This window comes from Eucyclogobius newberryi, unplaced genomic scaffold (genome assembly GCF_026437365.1).
Source record: "Eucyclogobius newberryi isolate DKJ021-1_F unplaced genomic scaffold, fEucNew1.0.hap1 SCAF_6, whole genome shotgun sequence".
NCBI classification, from domain to species: Eukaryota; Metazoa; Chordata; class Actinopteri; order Gobiiformes; family Gobiidae; genus Eucyclogobius; species Eucyclogobius newberryi.
The window spans coordinates 766,636-788,516 of record NW_027316278.1 but is presented as its reverse complement, the minus strand read 5'-3'; the positions used below and the strand labels follow the sequence as shown (position 1 = coordinate 788,516).

The following is a 21,881-nucleotide window of genomic DNA, read 5'->3' as shown; positions in this document are numbered from 1 at the left end:
CAGAGGACAGAGGACAGAGGACAGGACAGAGGACAGAGGACAGGACAGAGGACAGAGGACAGGAAAGAGGACAGGACGGAGGACAGAGGACAGAGGACAGGACAGAGGACAGAGGACAGAGGACAGGAGAGAGGACAGGGCAGAGGACAGAGGACAGAGGACAGAGGACAGAGGACAGGGGACAGAGGACAGAGGACAGGGCAGAGGACAGAGGACAGGACAGAGGACAGAGGACAGAGGACAGGGCAGAGGACAGAGGACAGGACAGAGGACAGGAAAGAGGACAGGACGGAGGACAGGACAGAGGACAGAGGACAGGAGAGAGGACAGGGCAGAGGACAGAGGACAGAGGACAGAGGACAGAGGACAGAGGACAGGAATGGACAGAGGACAGAGGACAGAGGACAGAGGACAGGACAGAGGACAGAGGACAGGACAGAGGACAGGACAGAGGACAGAGGACAGGAAAGAGGACAGGGCAGAGGACAGAGGACAGGACAGAGGACAGGACAGAGGACAGAGGACAGAGGACAGGACAGAGGACAGGACAGAGGACAGAGGACAGGACAGAGGACAGAGGACAGGACAGAGGACAGAGGACACGAAAGAGGACAGGACAGAGGACAGAGGACAGAGGACAGAGGACAGGACAGAGGACAGAGGACAGAGGACAGGACAGAGGACAGGACAGAGGACAGGTCAGAGGACAGGACAGAGGACAGAGGACAGGACAGAGGACAGAGGACAGGACAGAGGACAGGTCAGAGGACAGGACAGAGGACAGGTCAGAGGACAGGACAGAGGACAGAGGACAGGACAGAGGACAGGACAGAGGACAGAGGACAGGACAGAGGACAGAGGACAGGACAGAGGACAGAGGACAGAGGACAGGACAGAGGACAGGACAGAGGACAGGACAGAGGACAGAGGACAGAGGACAGGACAGAGGACAGAGGACACGAAAGAGGACAGGACAGAGGACAGAGGACAGAGGACAGAGGACAGAGGACAGGACAGAGGACAGGACAGAGGACAGGACAGAGGACAGGTCAGAGGACAGGACAGAGGACAGAGGACAGGACAGAGGACAGAGGACAGGACAGAGGACAGGTCAGAGGACAGGACAGAGGACAGGTCAGAGGACAGGACAGAGGACAGAGGACAGGACAGAGGACAGAGGACAGGACAGAGGACAGAGGACAGGACAGAGGACAGGTCAGAGGACAGGACAGAGGACAGAGGACAGGACAGAGGACAGAGGACAGGACAGAGGACAGAGGACAGGACAGAGGACAGGACAGAGGACAGGACAGAGGACAGAGGACAGGACAGAGGACAGGTCCTGTCCAGGCTGGTTTCGCTCAGTGAAGTTTGGAAAAGTGATGAAGAAAATCTCAAACTGATGAATGAAGGTCTGAAAAAGCAGTTTCCTTATTTAGAGGAAATAGAGGAGCCACATCGTGGGACATCTTTTCAGGAGAAGCTGAAGGAAGTGGACTTTAGGAAAAGGCTTCGTCGTTTAGTGATTTACCACGACTGGAAAAGCTCTTTCCATTTGGCAAGTCCATCTGCAAAGCTGTGCTCGGTGACGTTTCAGTGGGAACTGCTTTTGTGCTGTTTCAGCACTACATCTGTTCACCTGCGTCATTGGCATTCCGGGCGACAACGTGCTGAGGATCGACCAAACGTGTGTGATGGAGCTGGAGAAGAGGCATGAGGCGGTGGAAAAGCATCTAGAGCAGTTTAAGGACGACAGGATCAGCCACATGTCTGTCGATAGATTGAGGACGTCCAACCCCTGGTCTCTGTGACCACCTACCACACCTTCATGTCCCACGGCTCCTCCGGCGGCCCCGCCTTAAACGCCCAGTGCAGGGTCTTCGCTCTGCACTCTGGAGGCTTCATCTACGAGCTCCGTTCAGAAATGAAACGCATCATCGAGTTTTCACACCCGGTGCTCTGGAACTAGTGAAGTCAGAACAAAATCCACACCTGAAAGATCCTGGAGAAGGTTCTGGAACCAGAAGAGTCCATGGACAGAAACTACAATATTTCATCCGTTTTTGATTTCGCTGCTTAAACCTTTGACCAAAGACATGAACTGTCTCTACATTCTTATATAATATATAATATATATTATATAAGATAAGATATTCCTTTATTGTCCCACATGGGGAAATTTCATTGTTGCAACGCAGGTAGATCCAGAAGAACAGATCACTTATAGGAAGTCTGAAAAACACTTTCAGTAGAAGATCTACTATAAATAAATAAAAACTCCCATAGACAAATAAATAAATACATAAATACCATTGCATGTGATCACGACAGTAATTGCACATGAATATGTGTCATGACAGCACATAGACTGCACATGAATTTCACAGTAATTGCACATATGACAGAATTGCACATGGTTAGGTCAGTATTGTGAGTGTTCGGTACTAACTGTTTGTTATAAATTCTAACAGCAGCAGGAAGGAAAGACCTACGAAACCTCTCCCTCCCACAGCGAGGGTGGATCAGTCTCTCACTGAAGCTGCTCTCCAGAGAGGACAGAGTGTCCTGCAGGGGACAGAGTGTCCTGCAGGGGACAGAGTGTCCTGCAGGGGGTGAGACTCATGGTCCAGCATGGATGTGAATCTAGCCAGGACCCTCCTGTCCCCCACCTCCTGCACCGAGTCCAGAGGACAGCCCAGGACAGAGCTGGACTTCTTGATGACTCTGTCCAGCCTCTTCCTCTCCCTCTCTGTGATGACCACACCTACAGGAGCTGATGCACCACAGAGTCGTAGAAGGTCTTCAGGAGTGGCCCTGTCAGGAGCGGCCCTGTCAGGAGTGGCCCTGTCACTCCAAAAGACCCGAGTCTCCTCAGGAGGTAGAGCCGACTCTGGCTCTTCCTGTACAGTGCGTCTGTGTTATGAGTCCAGTCCAGTTTGTGGTTCAGATGAACACCAGGTCCTTGTATGAGTCACTCTCTCAATGTCCCGTCCCTGGATGTTCACTGGTGAGGGGGCAGTGGGGTGGCGTCTGCGGAAATCCACCACCATCTCCTTGGTCTTCCCCGCGTTGATGAGGAGGTGGTTCCGCTGACACCAGTCCACAAAGTCCTGCGCCAGTCCTCTGTACTCCTCGTCATCGTCGTCCGTGATGAGTCCGATGATGGCAGAGTCATCAGAGAACTTCTGCAGGACACAGCTGTCCGTGTCATGTCTGAAGTCTGCAGTGTAAAGGGTGAAGAGAAAGGGCGCGAGGACAGTGCCCTGGGTCTCCCACACTGCAGGTCCGAGTGTCAGACACACAGTCCCGGGCTCTCACAAACTGGGGTCGGTCTGTGAGGTAGTCCAGGATCCACTCTGCCAGGTCATACTCCACACCAGCCGTCTCCAGCTTGTCCCTCAGGAGCTGATGGTGTTGAAGGCGCTGGAAAGATCGAAGAACAGAATCCTCACAGAGCTGCCAGGCTTTTCCAGGTGAGAGAGAGAGCGGTGCAGCAGGAGATGACGGCGTCCTCCACAGGCCAGTATGCAAACTGCAGCGGGTCCATGGCTGAGCTCACGGTGGAGTGGAGGTGGTCCAGGACCAGCTCCAGTGTCTTCATCAGGACGTGAGAGACACTTATATATATATAATATATATTATATATATAACATATATATATATATAATATATAATATAAGTCACTTTTTTGGAGGAAATGTATTTGATAAAATCTAAGACCAAAATATAACCTGTGAAAAGAACAAATAATATCACATATAAGTCGCTGTCGCCCAAACTATGAAAAAAAGTGCAACTTATAGTGTGGAAAATACGGTAAACACTTGTGGAAAGTTACAGCCTCTTTTGAGCCACAGATTTAAATTGTTTCTCTTTTTGACTTATATAATGTGTTTTATTGTTGTTCATCGTTTTATGTTCCACTGTTTGTGAATTCTGTTTGTTGAAAAAAGGAAATAAACCTTTTCTGGTTCTGGTTCAGAGACAATGGAAACGACGCCATAGAAACCGCGACACAATTTACACTAAACGACTGACATTCTAAATACAACTGACAAACACAGCCCTACACACGCCCTACACACACAGCCCTACACACGCCCTACACACACAGCCCTACACACGCCCTACACACACAGTCCTACACACACAGTTCTACACACACAGTCCTACACACACAGTCCTACACACAGTCCTACACACACAGTTCTACACACAGCCCTACACACAGTTCTACACACAGTCCTACACACACAGTCCTACACACAGTCCTACACACAGCCCTACACACAGCCCTACACACAGTTCTACACACAGTTCTACACACAGTCCTACACACAGTTCTACACACACAGTCCTACACACACAGTTCTACACACACAGTTCTACACACACAGTCCTACACACAGTCCTACACACACAGTCCTACACACACAGTCCTACACACAGCCCTACACACAGTCCTACACACACAGTCCTACACACACAGTCCTACACACACAGTTCTACACACACAGTTCTACACACACAGTCCTACACACACAGTCCTACACACACAGTCCTACACACACAGTTCTACACACACAGTTCTACACACACAGTCCTACACACACAGTCCTACACACACAGTTCTACACACACAGTTCTACACACACAGTTCTACACACACAGTTCTACACACAGTTCTACACACACAGTTCTACACACACAGTCCTACACACACAGTCCTACACACACAGTTCTACACACACAGTTCTACACACACAGTCCTACACACACAGTCCTACACACACAGTCCTACACACACAGTTCTACACACACAGTTCTACACACACAGTCCTACACACAGTCCTACACACAGAGTCCTACACACAGTCCTACACACACAGTCCTACACACACAGTTCTACACACACAGTCCTACACACAGCCCTACACACAGTTCTACACACAGTCCTACACACAGTTCTACACACAGTCCTACACACAGTCCTACACACACAGTCCTACACACACAGTTCTACACACACAGTCCTACACACAGTCCTACACACACAGTCCTACACACACAGTCCTACACACACAGTTCTACACACACAGTTCTACACACACAGTTCTACACACACAGTCCTACACACAGTCCTACACACACAGTCCTACACACACAGTCCTACACACAGTCCTACACACACAGTTCTACACACACAGTTCTACACACACAGTTCAACACACACAGTTCAACACACACAGTTCTACACACACAGTCCTACACACACAGTCCTACACACACAGTCCTACACACACAGTCCTACACACAGTCCTACACACACAGTCCTACACACAGTCCTACACACAGTTCTACACACAGTTCTACACACACAGTTCTACACACACAGCCCTACACACACAGTCCTACACACAGTCCTACACACACAGTCCTACACACACAGTCCTACACACACAGTTCTACACACACAGTCCTACACACAGTCCTACACACAGTCCTACACACCTGCTTTAGAATGATGGTTATGGACCATGTCTTTTCTCACCTGTAAAACTAATTTGTAAATATAAAAAGCTTAACATTAAATTAAATTAAATCTTTGCAGGATTCGAACCCGTGACCTCCTGCACCATAAGTCATGTCTTTAACCATCAGACCAACACACGAGACAGAGACCGGACATGTCCCTACTGACCACCAGGGGTCAGGCCATGCAATGAGCCGCTCCATAGGTTTAAATGGCGGCCATCTTGGCTTACGCTCTCCCGGGGCCCGGGTGCGGCGGATCCGTAAACCAAGTGTGGCCTAATGTGTAAAACATCAGTAAATGAATCAAACCTTTGTCCAATCACCTTTGAGCTCCTTGATCACATGACGTAAAAAACACACAGGACAAAGTAAAAATAAAAATATTTATTAGAAAATGTTACAGTATTTACAGGTAAAAAGGCACGTTTATTTGCGTTTTCTGGCTCGTTCCTCGTCGTCTTCTTCTCGATTTCGTTTCCGCGTCAGTTCCACCTTCGAAAAGAAGAAAAGAACGTTAGCATGCGAGGCTACTACACATTTGAACCCCAGCTAACGTTAGCATGCGAGGCTACTACACATTTGAACCCCAGCTAACGTTAGCATGCGAGGCTACTACACATTTGAACCCCAGCTAACGTTAGCATGCGAGGCTACTACACATTTGAACCCCAGCTAACGTTAGCATGCGAGGCTACTACACATTTGAACCCCAGCTAACGTTAGCATGCGAGGCTACTACACATTTGAACCCCAGCTAACGTTAGCATGCGAGGCTACTACACATCTGAACCCCAGCTAACGTTAGCATGCGAGGCTACTACACATTTGAACCCCAGCTAACGTTAGCATGCGAGGCTACTACACATTTGAACCCCAGCTAACGTTAGCATGCGAGGCTACTACACATCTGAACCCCAGCTAACGTTAGCATGCGAGGCTACTACACATTTGAACCCCAGCTAACGTTAGCATGCGAGGCTACTACACATCTGAACCCCAGCTAACGTTAGCATGCGAGGCTACTACACATTTGAACCCCAGCTAACGTTAGCATGCGAGGCTACTACACATCTGAACCCCAGCTAACGTTAGCATGCGAGGCTACTACACATCTGAACCCCAGCTAACGTTAGCATGCGAGGCTACTACACATTTGAACCCCAGCTAACGTTAGCATGCGAGGCTACTACACATCTGAACCCCAGCTAACGTTAGCATGCGAGGCTACTACACATTTGAACCCCAGCTAACGTTAGCATGCGAGGCTACTACACATCTGAACCCCAGCTAACGTTAGCATGCGAGGCTACTACACATCTGAACCCCAGCTAACGTTAGCATGCGAGGCTACTACACATCTGAACCCCAGCTAACGTTAGCATGCGAGGCTACTACACATCTGAACCCCAGCTAACGTTAGCATGCGAGGCTACTACACATTTGAACCCCAGCTAACGTTAGCATGCGAGGCTACTACACATTTGAACCCCAGCTAACGTTAGCATGCGAGGCTACTACACATCTGAACCCCAGCTAACGTTAGCATGCGAGGCTACTACACATCTGAACCCCAGCTAACGTTAGCATGCGAGGCTACTACACATTTGAACCCCAGCTAACGTTAGCATGCGAGGCTACTACACATCTGAACCCCAGCTAACGTTAGCATGCGAGGCTACTACACATTTGAACCCCAGCTAACGTTAGCATGCGAGGCTACTACACATTTGAACCCCAGCTAACGTTAGCATGCGAGGCTACTACACATTTGAACCCCAGCTAACGTTAGCATGCGAGGCTACTACACATCTGAACCCCAGCTAACGTTAGCATGCGAGGCTACTACACATTTGAACCCCAGCTAACGTTAGCATGCGAGGCTACTACACATTTGAACCCCAGCTAACGTTAGCATGCGAGGCTACTACACATTTGAACCCCAGCTAACGTTAGCATGCGAGGCTACTACAAATTTGAACCCCAGCTAACGTTAGCATGCGAGGCTACTACACATTTGAACCCCAGCTAACGTTAGCATGCGAGGCAACTACACATTTGAACCCCAGCTAACGTTAGCATGCGAGGCTACTACACATTTGAACCCCAGCTAACGTTAGCATGCGAGGCTACTACACATTTGAACCCCAGCTAACGTTAGCATGCGAGGCTACAACACATTTGAACCCCAGCTAACGTTAGCATGCGAGGCTACTACACATTTGAACCCCAGCTAACGTTAGCATGCGAGGCTACTACACATCTGAACCCCAGCTAACGTTAGCATGCGAGGCTACTACACATTTGAACCCCAGCTAACGTTAGCATGCGAGGCTACTACACATTTGAACCCCAGCGAACCCCAGCTAACGTTAGCATGCGAGGCTACTACACATTTGAACCCCAGCTAACGTTAGCATGCGAGGCTACTACAAATTTGAACCCCAGCTAACGTTAGCATGCGAGGCTACTACACATTTGAACCCCAGCTAACGTTAGCATGCGAGGCAACTACACATTTGAACCCCAGCTAACGTTAGCATGCGAGGCTACTACACATTTGAACCCCAGCTAACGTTAGCATGCGAGGCTACTACACATTTGAACCCCAGCTAACGTTAGCATGCGAGGCTACTACACATTTGAACCCCAGCTAACGTTAGCATGCGAGGCTACTACACATCTGAACCCCAGCTAACGTTAGCATGCGAGGCTACTACACATCTGAACCCCAGCTAACGTTAGCATGCGAGGCTACTACACATCTGAACCCCAGCTAACGTTAGCATGCGAGGCTACTACACATTTGAACCCCAGCTAACGTTAGCATGCGAGGCTACTACACATTTGAACCCCAGCTAACGTTAGCATGCGAGGCTACTACACATTTGAACCCCAGCTAACGTTAGCATGCGAGGCTACTACACATTTGAACCCCAGCTAACGTTAGCATGCGAGGCTACTACACATCTGAACCCCAGCTAACGTTAGCATGCGAGGCTACTACACATTTGAACCCCAGCTAACGTTAGCATGCGAGGCTACTACACATTTGAACCCCAGCGAACCCCAGCTAACGTTAGCATGCGAGGCTACTACACATTTGAACCCCAGCTAACGTTAGCATGCGAGGCTACTACAAATTTGAACCCCAGCTAACGTTAGCATGCGAGGCTACTACACATTTGAACCCCAGCTAACGTTAGCATGCGAGGCAACTACACATTTGAACCCCAGCTAACGTTAGCATGCGAGGCTACTACACATTTGAACCCCAGCTAACGTTAGCATGCGAGGCTACTACACATTTGAACCCCAGCTAACGTTAGCATGCGAGGCTACTACACATTTGAACCCCAGCTAACGTTAGCATGCGAGGCTACTACACATCTGAACCCCAGCTAACGTTAGCATGTGAGGCTACTACACATCTGAACCCCAGCTAACGTTAGCATGCGAGGCTACTACACATCTGAACCCCAGCTAACGTTAGCATGCGAGGCTACTACACATTTGAACCCCAGCTAACGTTAGCATGCGAGGCTACTACACATTTGAACCCCAGCTAACGTTAGCATGCGAGGCTACTACACATTTGAACCCCAGCTAACGTTAGCATGCGAGGCTACTACACATTTGAACCCCAGCTAACGTTAGCATGCGAGGCTACTACACATCTGAACCCCAGCTAACGTTAGCATGCGAGGCTACTACACATTTGAACCCCAGCTAACGTTAGCATGCGAGGCTACTACACATTTGAACCCCAGCTAACGTTAGCGTTAACACAAACACATGTGACAGTGACACCTGGTGTTAGACTTTAAAATAACTCAAAGGCCCCAACCTCAGGAGCAGAAGAGCGAAGACCAGAGCGTCTGGTGGTTCTGCCCGTGGGGGTCTCAGAGGGGGGGCCCGTGGGGGTCTTAGAGGTGGGGCCCGTGGGGGTCTCAGAGGGGGTAGAAGGTTCTGGATACATGACTCGTTGAACTCGCCGCTTCATCGTCTCGTCCTGAAAAACGAGGAATGTTTTATCTTGACGTCACAGATTCAACACTTATCTGATCAAAACTTTGAACCAGAAAATAACAATAAAAAAAATAAACCCTCCTTGAACCGACCGACACCTTCACGTGATGAAGGGGTTCAAGGGCCCCAATGATCCCAGGAGCCGTGATGTCGGGGGCTTAAAGCCCCTGGCAGGTCAGAAGGGGGAACGCTCTGGGGGAACGCTCTGGGGGAACGCTCTGGGGGAACGCTGGAAGTGTCTCACCTGCACCCATGGGTGCTCCAGAGCCTCGTCGATGCTCAGTCTGAGTCTGGGATCCACCACCAACAGCTTCTGGACCAGATCCTTTGCTGGAAAACAGGATCATACCAGGATCAAGACCGGATCAGGACCGGATCAGGACCGGATCAGGACTTACCCTGGTCGGAGATGTGGCCCCACTGACTCGGGATCATGGTGTAAGACCCACTGAGGATCTGGTCTCGAACTGAAGGACCAAACTGCTCATGAAATGGAGGATAACCCCCGAGACTGGAGCCAGGAGCAGGAGGACACAGAGGACACAGAGGACACAGAGGACACAGAGGACACAGAGGACACAGGTGTTGCTTGTTGCTTCATGGTTGAATGTTGATAGTGTCATTATAGTTTAGTTTAGTTTAGTTTAGTATAGTAAATTCTGTGACTTGGAAAAGTGCAAAAGACTTAATTAAATGTTCATTTAAAAGGGGCGGAGCCTGATTTATACTGTTCTGAAATGTAGAGGGTTAGAGGAGTAGGGGGTTAGAGGGTAGGGGGTTAGAGGGTAGGGGGTTAGAGGAGTAGGGGGTTAGAGGAGTAGGGGGTTAGAGGGGTAGGGGGTTAGAGGGGTAGGGGGTTAGAGGAGTAGGGGGTTAGAGGGTTGGGGGGTAGGGGGTTAGAGGGTGGAGGGTAGGGGGTTAGAGGAGTAGGGGGTTAGGGGGGTTAGGGGTGTAGAGGGTAGGGGGGTTAGGGGTGTAGAGGGTTAGGGGGTAGAGGGTTAGGGGGTTAGGGGGTTAGGGGGTAGAGGGTTAGGGGGTAGAGGGTTAGGGGGTAGAGGGTTAGGGGGTAGAGAGTTAGGGGGTAGAGGGTTAGGGGGTAGAGGGTTAGGGGGTAGAGGGTTAGGGGGTACCCTCAGAGGGTTGGAGGGTTGTGAGTTCCTCACTGATGGAGCTGAGACGGTCGTTAGATGCTTGGTCACATGGTCTGAGAGGAACGTCTCTTTTGTGGATTAAATGTCTGAGTTCAAGGTCTAAATTCTCAGATTGACAATGACTCTTGGATGAGTCAAAACGTCCAGATGAAACAACTGAACCTTTTTCTACTGTGGACCCTCCTGGACAACTGAGGAACTACACCACATGTTCTATTCAGACTAAAACATGAACCTTTGGTACATTTTCAGGACGTCTGGCATCTCGAGGGTCTTGGCCCTAGGGCCCCTCTTCAGTGCTGCTGATGCTTCATACAGAGTCTCTCAAAGGCTCTGGAGCTGTCGTCATGGAAACACTTTAGTCTGAGGAGGTTCAGAGTGACGTGTTATTAACCCGCTTTAGCCTCACCAGACGAACAGCAGGACCCCGAGGCTCCAGGCGTCCACAGAGAGTCCATATCCAGGACTCGAGGCCGACGTGAAGACTTCAGGGGCCAAGTACGACGGAGTCCCACAGAGAGTCCTCATGAGGGCCGCTTCCTCCAGGATCCGGGACTGGTTAAAGTCTGTGACCTGCAATGAGACCAGAGAGGGGTCAGACCTGGGGCCCGGACAAGGGCCCGGACAAGGGCCCGGACAAGGGCCCGGATCAGGTTGTACCTTGATGAGGCAGAAGTCTTCGCTCGATGACAGAAGAACGTTCTCTGGCTTCAGGTCTCTGTGGATGATCCCGTTTCTGTGCAAATACTGGAGGGAAACGGACCATGTAAGTTCTGGTTTAGTCCCGGTTTAGTCCAGATCTAGACCCGGTTTAGACCCGGTCTAGTCCCAGTCTAGTCCCGGTCTAGTCCCAGTCTAGTCCCAGTCTAGTCCCGGTTTAGTCCCGGTTCAGTTCCGGTTTAGTCCCGGTTTAGTCCCGGTTTAGTCCAGATCTAGACCCGGTTTAGACCCGGTCTAGTCCCAGTCTAGTCCCAGTCTAGTCCCAGTCTAGTCCCAGTCTAGTCCCAGTCTAGTCCCAGTCTAGTCCCGGTTTAGTCCCGGTTTAGTCCCGGTTTAGTCCCGGTTTAGTCCCGGTTTAGTCCAGATCTAGACCCGGTTTAGACCCGGTCTAGTCCCAGTCTAGTCCCAGTCTAGTCCCGGTTTAGTCCCGGTTTAGTCCCGGTTTAGTCCCGGTTTAGTCCCGGTTTAGTCCAGATCTAGACCCGGTTTAGACCCGGTCTAGTCCCAGTCTAGTCCCAGTCTAGTCCCGGTTTAGTCCCGGTTTAGTCCAGATCTAGACCCGGTTTAGACCCGGTCTAGTCCCAGTCTAGTCCCGGTTTAGTCCCGGTTTAGTCCCGGTTTAGTCCCGGTTTAGTCCCGGTTTAGTACCTGCACTGCCAGCAGCATCTGGTAGAAGTAGAACTTGGCGACAGGTTCAGGGATCTGTTTTTTGGACTTGATCCTGAAGAAGAGCTCTCCACCCTCCATCCTCACAAACAACACACAATGATGTTACAAACTACACACAAATACATAAAGACACACACTCTCAGAGACAGAGACAGAGAGACAGACACAGACACACACACACTCACAGCTCCAGGACGATGTAGTAACGCTCTTCAGTTTGGTAAAAGTCCACAGTCTTCATCAAACATGGCTGAAACCAGAGAAACACTGTTCACAGTGTGTGTGTGTGTGTCTGTGTGAGTATTGTGTAGATGTGTGTGTATTGTGTATATGTGTGTGTATTGTGTATATATGTGTGTATTGTGTATATATGTGTGTATTGTGTATATATGTGTGTATGTGTGTGTATTGTGTATATGTGTGTGTATTGTGTGTATGCGTGTGTATTGTGTATATGTGTGTGTATTGTGTGTATGTGTGTGTATTGTGTATATGTGTGTGTATTGTGTGTATGTGTGTGTATTGTGTATATGTGTGTGTATTGTGTGTATGTGTGTGTATTGTGTATATGTGTGTGTATTGTGTGTATGTGTGTGTATTGTGTATATGTGTGTGTATGTGTGTGTATTGTGTGTATGTGTGTGTATTGTGTATATGTGTGTGTATTGTGTGTATGTGTGTGTATTGTGTATATGTGTGTGTATTGTGTGTATGTGTGTGTATTGTGTGTATGTGTGTGTATTGTGTATATGTGTGTGTATTGTGTGTATGTGTGTGTATTGTGTATATGTGTGTGTATTGTGTATATGTGTGTGTATTGTGTATATGTGTGTGTATTGTGTGTATGTGTGTGTATTGTGTATATGTGTGTGTATTGTGTGTATGTGTGTGTATTGTGTATATGTGTGTGTATTGTGTGTATGTGTGTGTATTGTGTGTATGTGTGTGTATTGTGTATATGTGTGTGTATTGTGTGTATGTGTGTGTATTGTGTGTATGTGTGTGTATTGTGTATATGTGTGTGTATTGTGTGTATGTGTGTGTATTGTGTGTATGTGTGTGTATTGTGTATATGTGTGTGTATTGTGTGTATGTGTGTGTATTGTGTGTATGTGTGTGTATTGTGTATATGTGTGTGTATTGTGTGTATGTGTGTGTATTGTGTGTATGTGTGTGTATTGTGTATATGTGTGTGTGTTTCTCACGTGGTCGATTCGTTGAAGGATCTCGATCTCAGTCTCAGCGTTTCTCGTGGCCGTCTGTGATAGGACACAACAGTCACATGACAGTCACTTGACACAGTCACATGACACAGTCACATGACACAGTCATAAAGGGGCGGAGCTTGTCCAGACTCACTCCTTCAGATTTGAAGTTTCCTTTGTTGATGATCTTCACGGCGTATTTCTGCAGATGTGCTCGTTCATACGCCAGCTTCACTTCTCCACAGACTCCTCTGAGGAACAAGCACACCTTTAAGAGCCTAAAGGTCACAACCCTGACCTTTAACCCTTAAACTCCTCTGAGGAGCAAGCGCACCTTTAAGAGCCTAAAGGTCACAACCCTGACCTTTAACCCTTAAACTCCTCTGAGGAGCAAGCACACCTTTAAGAGCCTAAAGGTCACAACCCTGACCTAAAACAGTGCTAGCACAGAGCTAGCACAGAGCTAGAACAGAGCTAGCACAGAACTAGAACAGAGCTAGCACAGAGCTAGAACAGAGCTAGCACAGAGCTAGAACAGAGCTAGAACAGAGCTAGAACAGAGCTAGCACAGAGCTAGAACAGAGCTAGAACAGAGCTAGAACAGAGCTAGCACAGAGCTAGAACAGAGCTAGCACAGAGCTAGAACAGAGCTAGCACAGAGCTAGCACAGAGCTAGCACAGAGCTAGCACAGGCGTTTGTGAGGAAGGGACAAAAGTGCGACTCACGTTCCGATCTGCCGTGTCAGGACGTACTTCTCCTCCAGCGCTTTAGGGGCCGCCACCTGCTCACTGGACATCAGGTCTATGTACATAAAGACTGCACCGGACCAGACCGGGTTCAACAAGGACCAGACCCAGACCGGGTTCAACCAGGACCAGACCGGGTTCAACCAGGACCAGACCGGGTTCAACAAGGACCAGACCCAGACCGGGTTCAACCAGGACCAGACCGGGTTCAACCAGGACCAGACCGGGTTCAACCAGGACCAGACCCAAAGCCTCTCCATCTGGTTCACTGATGGTTTATGAAGCAACAAGAACAATCTCAGACTGACCCGAGTCTGGACCAGGTCCCAGTCCCAGTCCCGGTCACAGTCCCAGTCCCGGCCACAGTCCAGGTCCCGGTCACAGTCCAGGTCCCGGTCACAGTCCAGGTCCCGGTCACAGTCCCAGTCCCGGCCACAGTCCAGGTCCCGGTCACAGTCCAGGTCCCGGTCACAGTCCAGGTCCCGGTCACAGTCCCGGTCACAGTCCCAGTCCCGGTCACAGTCCCGGTCACAGTCCCAGTCCCGGTCACAGTCCAGGTCCCGGTCACAGTCCCGGTCACAGTCCCGGTCACAGTCCCAGTCCCGGTCACAGTCCCGGTCACAGTCCCGGTCACAGTCCAGGTCCCGGTCACAGTCCCAGTCCAGGTCTCACCTCTCTTCTTCTCGTGGGACAGGGAGATCACGGCGCTGTTGGTCAGAGGAGTTTTCCTCTTGATTCCAATCAAAAGTCCGTCCACAAAAGTTCCATTGTTACTGAGGTCCTCCACGAACGCCTCCACACCGTCCTGAAGGAGACGAGGAGAGGAGGAGACGAGGTGAGGAGGAGACGAGGAGAGGAGGGGACGAGGAGAGGAGGGGACGAGGAGAGGAGGGGACGAGGAGGAGACGAGGTGAGGAGGAGACGAGGTGAGGAGGAGACGAGGAGAGGACCAGGAGAGAAGGAGACGAGGTGAGGAGGAGACGAGGAGACGAGGAGAGGACCAGGAAAGAAGGACACGAGGTGAGGAGGAGAGGAGGAGACGAGGTAAGGAGGAGACGAGGAGAGGACCAGGACAGAAGGAGACGAGGTGAGGAGGAGACGAGGTGAGGAGGAGACGAGGAGAGGACCAGGACAGAAGGAGACGAGGTGAGGAGGAGACAAGGAGAGGAGGAGACGAGGAGAGGACCAGGAAAGAAGGAGACGAGGAGAGGAGGAGACGAGGAGAGGAGGAGACGAGGTGAGGAGGAGACGAGGAGAGGAGGGGACGAGGAGAGGAGGGGACGAGGAGAGGAGGGGACGAGGAGAGGAGGAGACGAGGTGAGGAGGGGACGAGGAGAGGGGACGAGGAGAGGAGGGGACGAGGAGGAGACGAGGTGAGGAGGAGACGAGGTGAGGAGGAGACGAGGAGAGGACCAGGAGAGAAGGAGACGAGGTGAGGAGGAGACGAGGAGACGAGGAGAGGACCAGGAAAGAAGGACACGAGGTGAGGAGGAGAGGAGGAGACGAGGTAAGGAGGAGACGAGGAGAGGACCAGGACAGAAGGAGACGAGGTGAGGAGGAGACGAGGTGAGGAGGAGACGAGGAGAGGACCAGGACAGAAGGAGACGAGGTGAGGAGGAGACAAGGAGAGGAGGAGACGAGGAGAGGACCAGGAAAGAAGGAGACGAGGAGAGGAGGAGACGAGGTGAGGAGGAGACGAGGTGAGGAGGAGAGGATGAGACGAGGTGAGGAGGAGACGAGGAGAGGAAGAGACGAGGAGAGGAGAAGACGAGGAGAGGAGAAGACGAGGAGAGGACCAGGACAGAAGGAGACGAGGTGAGGAGGGGACGAGGAGAGGAGGGGACGAGGAGGAGACGAGGTGAGGAGGAGACGAGGAGAGGACCAGGAGAGAAGGAGACGAGGTGAGGAGGAGACGAGGAGACGAGGAGAGGACCAGGAAAGAAGGACACGAGGTGAGGAGGAGAGGAGGAGACGAGGTAAGGAGGAGACGAGGAGAGGACCAGGAAAGAAGGAGACGAGGAGAGGAGGAGACGAGGTGAGGAGGAGACGAGGTGAGGAGGAGAGGATGAGACGAGGTGAGGACCAGGAGAGAAGGAGACGAGGTGAGGAGGAGACGAGGAGACGAGGAGAGGACCAGGAAAGAAGGACACGAGGTGAGGAGGAGAGGAGGAGACGAGGTAAGGAGGAGACGAGGAGAGGAGGAGACGAGGTGAGGAGACGAGGTGAGGAGGAGACGAGGAGAGGAGGAGACGAGGAGAGGACCAGGAGAGAAGGAGACGAGGTGAGGAGGAGACGAGGAGACGAGGAGAGGACCAGGAAAGAAGGACACGAGGTGAGGAGGAGAGGAGGAGACGAGGTAAGGAGGAGACGAGGAGAGGACCAGGACAGAAGGAGACGAGGTGAGGAGGAGACGAGGTGAGGAGGAGACGAGGAGAGGACCAGGACAGAAGGAGACGAGGTGAGGAGGAGACGAGGTGAGGAGGGGACGAGGAGAGGAGGAGACGAGGTGAGGAGGGGACGAGGAGAGGAGGGGACGAGGAGAGGAGGGGACGAGGAGAGGAGGGGACGAGGAGGAGACGAGGAGAGGACCAGGAAAGAAGGAGACGAGGAGAGGAGGAGACGAGGTGAGGAGGAGACGAGGTGAGGAGGAGAGGATGAGACGAGGTGAGGAGAAGACGAGGAGAGGATGAGACAAGGTGAGGAGGAGACGAGGAGAGGATGAGACAAGGTGAGGAGGAGACGAGGAGAGGAGAAGACGAGGAGAGGAGAAGACGAGGAGAGGACCAGGACAGAAGGAGACGAGGTGAGGAGGAGACAAGGAGAGGAAGAGACGAGGAGAGGACCAGGACAGAAGGAGACGAGGAGAGGAGGAGACGAGGTGAGGAGGAGACGAGGTGAGGATGAGACGAGGAGAGGAGGAGACCAGGTGAGGACCAGGACAGGAGGCTGTGCTTATGTTCCACGTCCTTCAAACATGACGTCATTAAACCTCTTCTGAAAAAGCCTCATCTAGATCCCGACCTATTGATAAACTACAGACCTATTTATAACCCACCACAGCAGGGTTCAGAGCCCACCACAGCAGGGTTCAGAGCCCACCACAGCAGGGTTCAGAGCCCACCACAGCAGGGTTCACAGCCCACCACAGCAGGGTTCAGAGCCCACCACAGCAGGGTTCAGAGCCCACCACAGCAGGGTTCAGAGCCCACCACAGCAGGGTTCACAGCCCACCACAGCAGGGTTCAGAGCCCACCACAGCAGGGTTCAGAGCCCACCACAGCAGGGTTCAGAGCCCACCACAGCAGGGTTCAGAGCCCACCACAGCAGGGTTCACAGCCCACCACAGCAGGGTTCAGAGCCCACCACAGCAGGGTTCACAGCCCACCACAGCAGGGTTCAGAGCCCACCACAGCAGGGTTCAGAGCCCACCACAGCAGGGTTCAGAGCCCACCACAGCAGGGTTCAGAGCCCACCACAGCAGGGTCCAGAGCCCACCACAGCAGGGTTCAGAGCCCACCACAGCAGGGTCCAGAGCCCACCACAGCAGGGTTCAGAGCCCACCACAGCAGGGTTCAGAGCCCACCACAGCAGGGTCCAGAGCCCACCACAGCAGGGTTCAGAGCCCACCACAGCAGGGTCCAGAGCCCACCACAGCAGGGTTCAGAGCCCACCACAGCAGGGTTCAGAGCCCACCACAGCAGGGTTCAGAGCCCACCACAGCACTGAAACTGCACTAGTTAAAGTCACAAATGATTTGTTATTAGCCGCTGATGATGGACTGGTCTCAGTCCTGGTTCTGTTGGACCTCAGCGTTTGACCATCGACCACAACATTCTACTGCAGAGGTTAGAATGTGATGTAGGTGTTGGAGGCCCCGCCCTCAGAGGCCCCGCCCTCAGAGGCCCCGCCCTCAGCTGGTTTAAATCCTATTTATCTGATAGGTTCCAATTTGTTAATGTAAACCAGAGCTCCTCACCTGCTCTAAAGTAATTTACAGTGTGCCACAGGGATCAGTACTCGGTCCAATTCTGTTTACTCTTTATATGCTGCCATTAGGTCACATGATCAGGTCACATGACATTAACTTCCACTGCTCTGCAGACGACACTCAGCTGTATTTATCAATGAAACCTGATCAGAGCGATCAAGTAGACAGACTTAGTACTTGTGTGAAGGAGATAAAAACCTGGATGACACTAAACTACCTGCTTCTTAACCCTGAAAAAACCGAGGTCATTGTGCTTGGCCCTAAGCATCTACGAGACGCTCTATCTGAGCAGATAGTCACACTGGACAATGTCAGTGTAGCCTCCAGTTCTACTGTAAGAAACCTTGGAGTCTTATTTGACCAGGAGCTCTCATTTAAAGCTCATATAAATCAAGCTTGTAAAACAGACTATTTCCATTTGCGCAACAAGAGCCAAAATCAGAAGAATCCTGCCTAAAAGTGATGCTGAAAAACTTATCCATGCATTTGTAACGACTAGATTAGACTACTGTAACTCCTGCTCACAGCAGGTCCTAAAAGCTCCATAAAAAGCTTTCAACTGGTTCAAAATGCAGCAGCAAGATTACTAACAGGAACAAAAAGAAGAGAGCACATTACGCCAGTGCTGAAGTCTCTTCACTGGCTCCCCGTCGAGTCTAGAATCAAATTTAAAATTCTACTCTTGACCTACAAAGCCATAAATGACATGGCCCCATCCTACCTCAAAGATGCTATAGAACCATATCATCCAAACAGAGCTCTTCGCTCTCAGAATGCCGGCCTTCTGGTGGTGCCAAGAGTCTCTAAAAGTACTGTAGGAGGTAGAGCGTTTAGCTCCCAAGCTCCTGTGTTATGGAATCAGCTCCCGACCCATGTTAAATATGCTGACACAGTCTCTTCATTTAAGTCCAGGCTTAAAACGTTCCTCTTCGAAATCGCTTACGGTCAGACTAGTTAGGAACAGAAACATAAACCCACAGCTTCAGCTACGCTGCCCTAGGAGTAACTGTGCTGGGGGAAGTATGACAGCTTGAGCACTATCCTCTTCTTCTTCTGACTACTTATGCTATCAAACAATATTTATTTTTTAATTCCACTTGCAAACTGTTCACCGCCTTCTTTTCTTTCTCTCACTCCTGAGGACCTGTGGACCCAGATGTCCCTGTCCTGGTGAAGTGGTCCCTGCCCTGTGTGGACGGTCCCTCTTCTGCCTGAAGAGTGGCTCCAGCTCCAGTCTCCCTCGTGTCCGTCTGTGAGAGTCAGATCTCTCCTTCACTGGAACTCCTCCAGGTTTCTACGCTTTTTTCCCAAAGAGGTTTTTTTGTAGTTTTTCCTGGCCGAGAAGGAGAGTCTAAGGACAGAGGACCCTGGGACATCGTCCATCGCCACCACAGACATTGTTGATTCATTTCTCCCTGTGGCCCTCAGAGGCAACTGTTGTTGTGATTTTGGGCCTTACAAAAATAAATTGATTTGATTTGACAGAAGGAGACAAGGAGAGGAGGAAGAGGAGGAGGAGAGGAGGAAGAGGAGGAAGAGGAGGAGGAAGAGGAGAGGAGGAAGAGGAGAGGAGGAGGAGGAGGAGAGGAGGAGGAGCAGGAGGAGGAGCAGGAGGAGGAGCAGGAGGAGGAGGAGCAGGAGGAGGAGGAGGACTCAGACCTTGTAGATCCTGAAGTGGCGTTTGCTGTAAACTCTGAACTTGTCAGAACCGTCTCCAAGAACATGATCCGAGTTGTGGTCCCGACCCACCACATAAGAGTCCTGAACACAGTCTGCAAAAGAACCAAACCAGGACTAAAGAGGGCTAAAGAGGGAGTAAAGAGGGACTAAAGAGGGTCTAAAGAGGGACTAAAGAGAGACTAAAGAGACTAAAGAGGGACTAAAGAGAGACTAAAGAGAGACTAAAGAGACTAAAGAGGGACTAAAGAGAGACTAAAGAGAGACTAAAGAGAGACTAAAGAGGGACTAAAGAGAGACTAAAGAGGGTCTAAAGAGGGACTAAAGAGAGACTAAAGAGAGACTAAAGAGGGTCTAAAGAGGGACTAAAGAGAGACTAAAGAGAGACTAAAGAGAGACTAAAGAGGGTCTAAAGAGGGTTTAAAGAGGGTCTAAAGAGAGACTAAAGAGAGACTAAAGAGAGACTAAAGAGGGTCTAAAGAGGGACTAAAGAGAGACTAAAGAGAGACTAAAGAGGGACTAAAGAGGGACTAAAGAGAGACTAAAGAGGGTCTAAAGAGGGACTAAAGAGGGTCTAAAGAGGGACTAAAGAGAGACTAAAGAGAGACTAAAGAGAGACTAAAGAGGGTCTAAAGAGGGACTAAAGAGAGACTAAAGAGGGTCTAAAGAGGGACTAAAGAGAGACTAAAGAGAGACTAAAGAGGGACTAAAGAGGGTCTAAAGAGAGACTAAAGAGGGTCTAAAGAGGGACTAAAGAGAGACTAAAGAGAGACTAAAGAGGGACTAAAGAGAGACTAAAGAGGGTCTAAAGAGGGTTTAAAGAGGGACTAAAGCAGGACTAAAGCAGGTCTAAAGCAGGACTAAAGCAGGTCTAAAGCAGGACTAAACCAGGTCTAAACCAGGTCTAAAGCAGGACTAAAGCAGGACTAAAACAGGACTAAAACAGGTCTAAAGCAGGACTAAAACAGGACTAAAACAGGTCTAAAACAGGACTAACCCAGGTCTAAAGCAGGACTAAAGCAGGTCTAAAGCAGGACTAAAGCAGGACTAAAACAGGACTAAAGCAGGACTAAAGCAGGACTAAAACAGGACTAAAACAGGTCTAAAGCAGGACTAAAACAGGACTAACCCAGGTCTAAAGCAGGACTAAAGCAGGTCTAAAGCAGGACTAAAACAGGTCTAAAGCAGGACTAAAGCAGGACTAAAGCAGGACTAAAGCAGGACTAAAGCAGGACTAAACCAGGTCTAAAGCAGGACTAAAACAGGACTTACCAAGCACTTTGAAGCCGGGCACCATGGGCATGAGTCGGCCCCAGGGCGGCGGCAGTTCTGACTCTGGTTCTTCTGGGACCGAGGGCAGAGTCAGGGGCAGAGTGTCCAGAGAACTCGCCGTCCCACTGGAGCCACTGGAACTGGACTTGGACTGAGACTGGGACTGAGACTGGACCTGAGGGTTCATATTCAGATGTTCTAAAGAACAGCCTTGAAAGGATAAAAGATGGGGGAGATGGGATGGATACATACACACACACACATACACACATACACACATACACACACACATACACACACGCGCACACACACACACACACACACACACACGCGCACACATACACATACACACACACACATACACACACATACACACATACACACACACACATACACATACACACATACACGCACACACACACACATGATGATTTGAAGGATTTTGATTTAAGTTCGTCACTTTCTCTGGTTTTCTTTATTTTTTCATGTTTCTATTCAATGTCGGTGTAATCCCTCATTGGTCCAGGCGTGTTCCATAGTAGAAAAAGCTTCAGTTGTTTCATCTGGACTCAGTTTGAAAAAATAGACGTTTCGACTTCATCCAAGAGTCATTGTCAATAAAAGAATTTAGGTCAAGAACTCCGATATTAATACTGTTCTGTGGTAAGACCCGCCCATTGGGCGGAGCCTCCTGAAGTAGAAAGAGTTGTTTGTTTCAACAGAAACTCCCCCTTGTATCTACCGAGCCTATTCAGAATTTTAATGGCCTATTAGAATCCTCTTTGTCTTTGTGAGACCCTGGCTCAACCACCCTGAGGACCTGATTAGCATCTGAATGTCCTGGTCCTGGTCCTCTACCTTTCCAGGGGTTCAGTAACCCATTATAGATAC

At 50.4% G+C, this 21,881-nt stretch overlaps 1 protein-coding gene across 1 annotated transcript; it reads right to left on the bottom strand.

Moving 5' to 3' along the window:
* Positions 1–5,961: 5,961 nt before the first annotated feature.
* chek2 (checkpoint kinase 2) lies at positions 5,962–21,162 on the bottom strand. The gene is made up of 14 exons (XM_072432932.1): positions 20,991–21,162; positions 19,701–19,813; positions 14,726–14,858; positions 14,033–14,123; positions 13,461–13,557; positions 13,307–13,360; positions 12,287–12,351; positions 12,081–12,180; positions 11,373–11,459; positions 11,122–11,285; positions 9,960–10,072; positions 9,806–9,891; positions 9,380–9,544; positions 5,962–6,027 (listed from the first exon to the last, which is right to left on the bottom strand). Exons 1-14 carry the CDS (start codon positions 21,019–21,021, stop codon positions 5,962–5,964), a joined length of 1,365 nt encoding a protein of 454 aa, XP_072289033.1. The 5' UTR covers positions 21,022–21,162.
* Positions 21,163–21,881: the final 719 nt, after the last annotated feature.

Excerpts from the sequence above, each read along its gene's own strand:
- chek2 (XM_072432932.1), bottom strand. The coding sequence starts at position 21,021 with ATGCCCATGGTGCCCGGCTTCAAAGTGCTTG. Across the intron at positions 12,181-12,286 it reads TACTACATCGTCCTGGAGCT|GATGGAGGGTGGAGAGCTCT; the intron begins GTGAGTGTGTGT and ends GTTGTTTGTGAG. Across the intron at positions 9,892-9,959 it reads GGGCCACATCTCCGACCAGG|CAAAGGATCTGGTCCAGAAG; the intron begins GTAAGTCCTGAT and ends CCTGTTTTCCAG.